Genomic DNA, 618 nt, shown 5'->3' on the forward strand with positions numbered 1-618 from the left:
GGGTCTTCTGCCCACGGCGGTGCATGCGGGCCAGGTTGGCAATGACACTGAGGTTGCAGAGCAGCACGGAGAGGATGAGGAAGAGGAGCAGGGTGGCGTAGAGCAGCGAGAAGGTGACGTCCAACCTGGACACCTCCCTGCTGCCGTTTTGCTGGAGGTAGTCCAGGTGCATCTGGATGAAGCACCACGTGCCGGGGCAATACTGCACGTACCGCCCAAAGCCCACCAGCGGCAAGGAGCAGAAGGCCATGGAGAAGGCGTAGATGGCGGGCAGGGCAACCAAGCCCGTGCGGGGGCTGAGAAAGCGCTCGTAGAAGTAAGGCCACCCCAGGGCCAGGCATCGCTCCAGCGCCATGGCGAAGAGGATGAGCATGGTGGCGAGGCCAAAGAAGCTCATGGCGAAGCCGAAGTAGAGGCAGATGTGTCCTCCTCGGGCCAGGGCGGTCAGGGTGCAGTTGCGGTGATAGGAGGCCAGGACGAAGGGGCTGACGGAGCAGGTGCCCAGCAGGTCGGTGACCACCAGGGCCAGCACCAGGACGTGGAAGAGGGAGGGCGGGCGGGCGCGGGGGCCGCGGCGGCAGCGCAGCAGCAGCCCCAGGGCCAGGAGGTTGCCCAGGA

The 618-nt window shown here is 66.0% G+C and overlaps 1 protein-coding gene across 1 annotated transcript in view; it reads right to left on the reverse strand.

Annotated features, from left to right (window-relative positions):
• The window catches only part of LOC103916009 (prostaglandin E2 receptor EP2 subtype-like), a gene marked incomplete at its 5' end in the record, with an annotated part of 3,394 nt that extends 2,778 nt beyond the window's left edge, over positions 1–616 (reverse strand). The window contains one exon of the mRNA XM_009322949.1: positions 2–616. Coding sequence (XP_009321224.1) covers positions 2–616 — 615 coding nt within the window. The remainder of the gene's footprint in view (position 1) is intronic.
• Positions 617–618: the final 2 nt, after the last annotated feature.

The sequence above is a fragment of the Pygoscelis adeliae genome, unplaced genomic scaffold, assembly GCF_000699105.1.
Source record: "Pygoscelis adeliae isolate BGI_AS28 unplaced genomic scaffold, ASM69910v1 Scaffold314, whole genome shotgun sequence".
NCBI classification, from domain to species: domain Eukaryota; kingdom Metazoa; phylum Chordata; class Aves; order Sphenisciformes; family Spheniscidae; genus Pygoscelis; species Pygoscelis adeliae.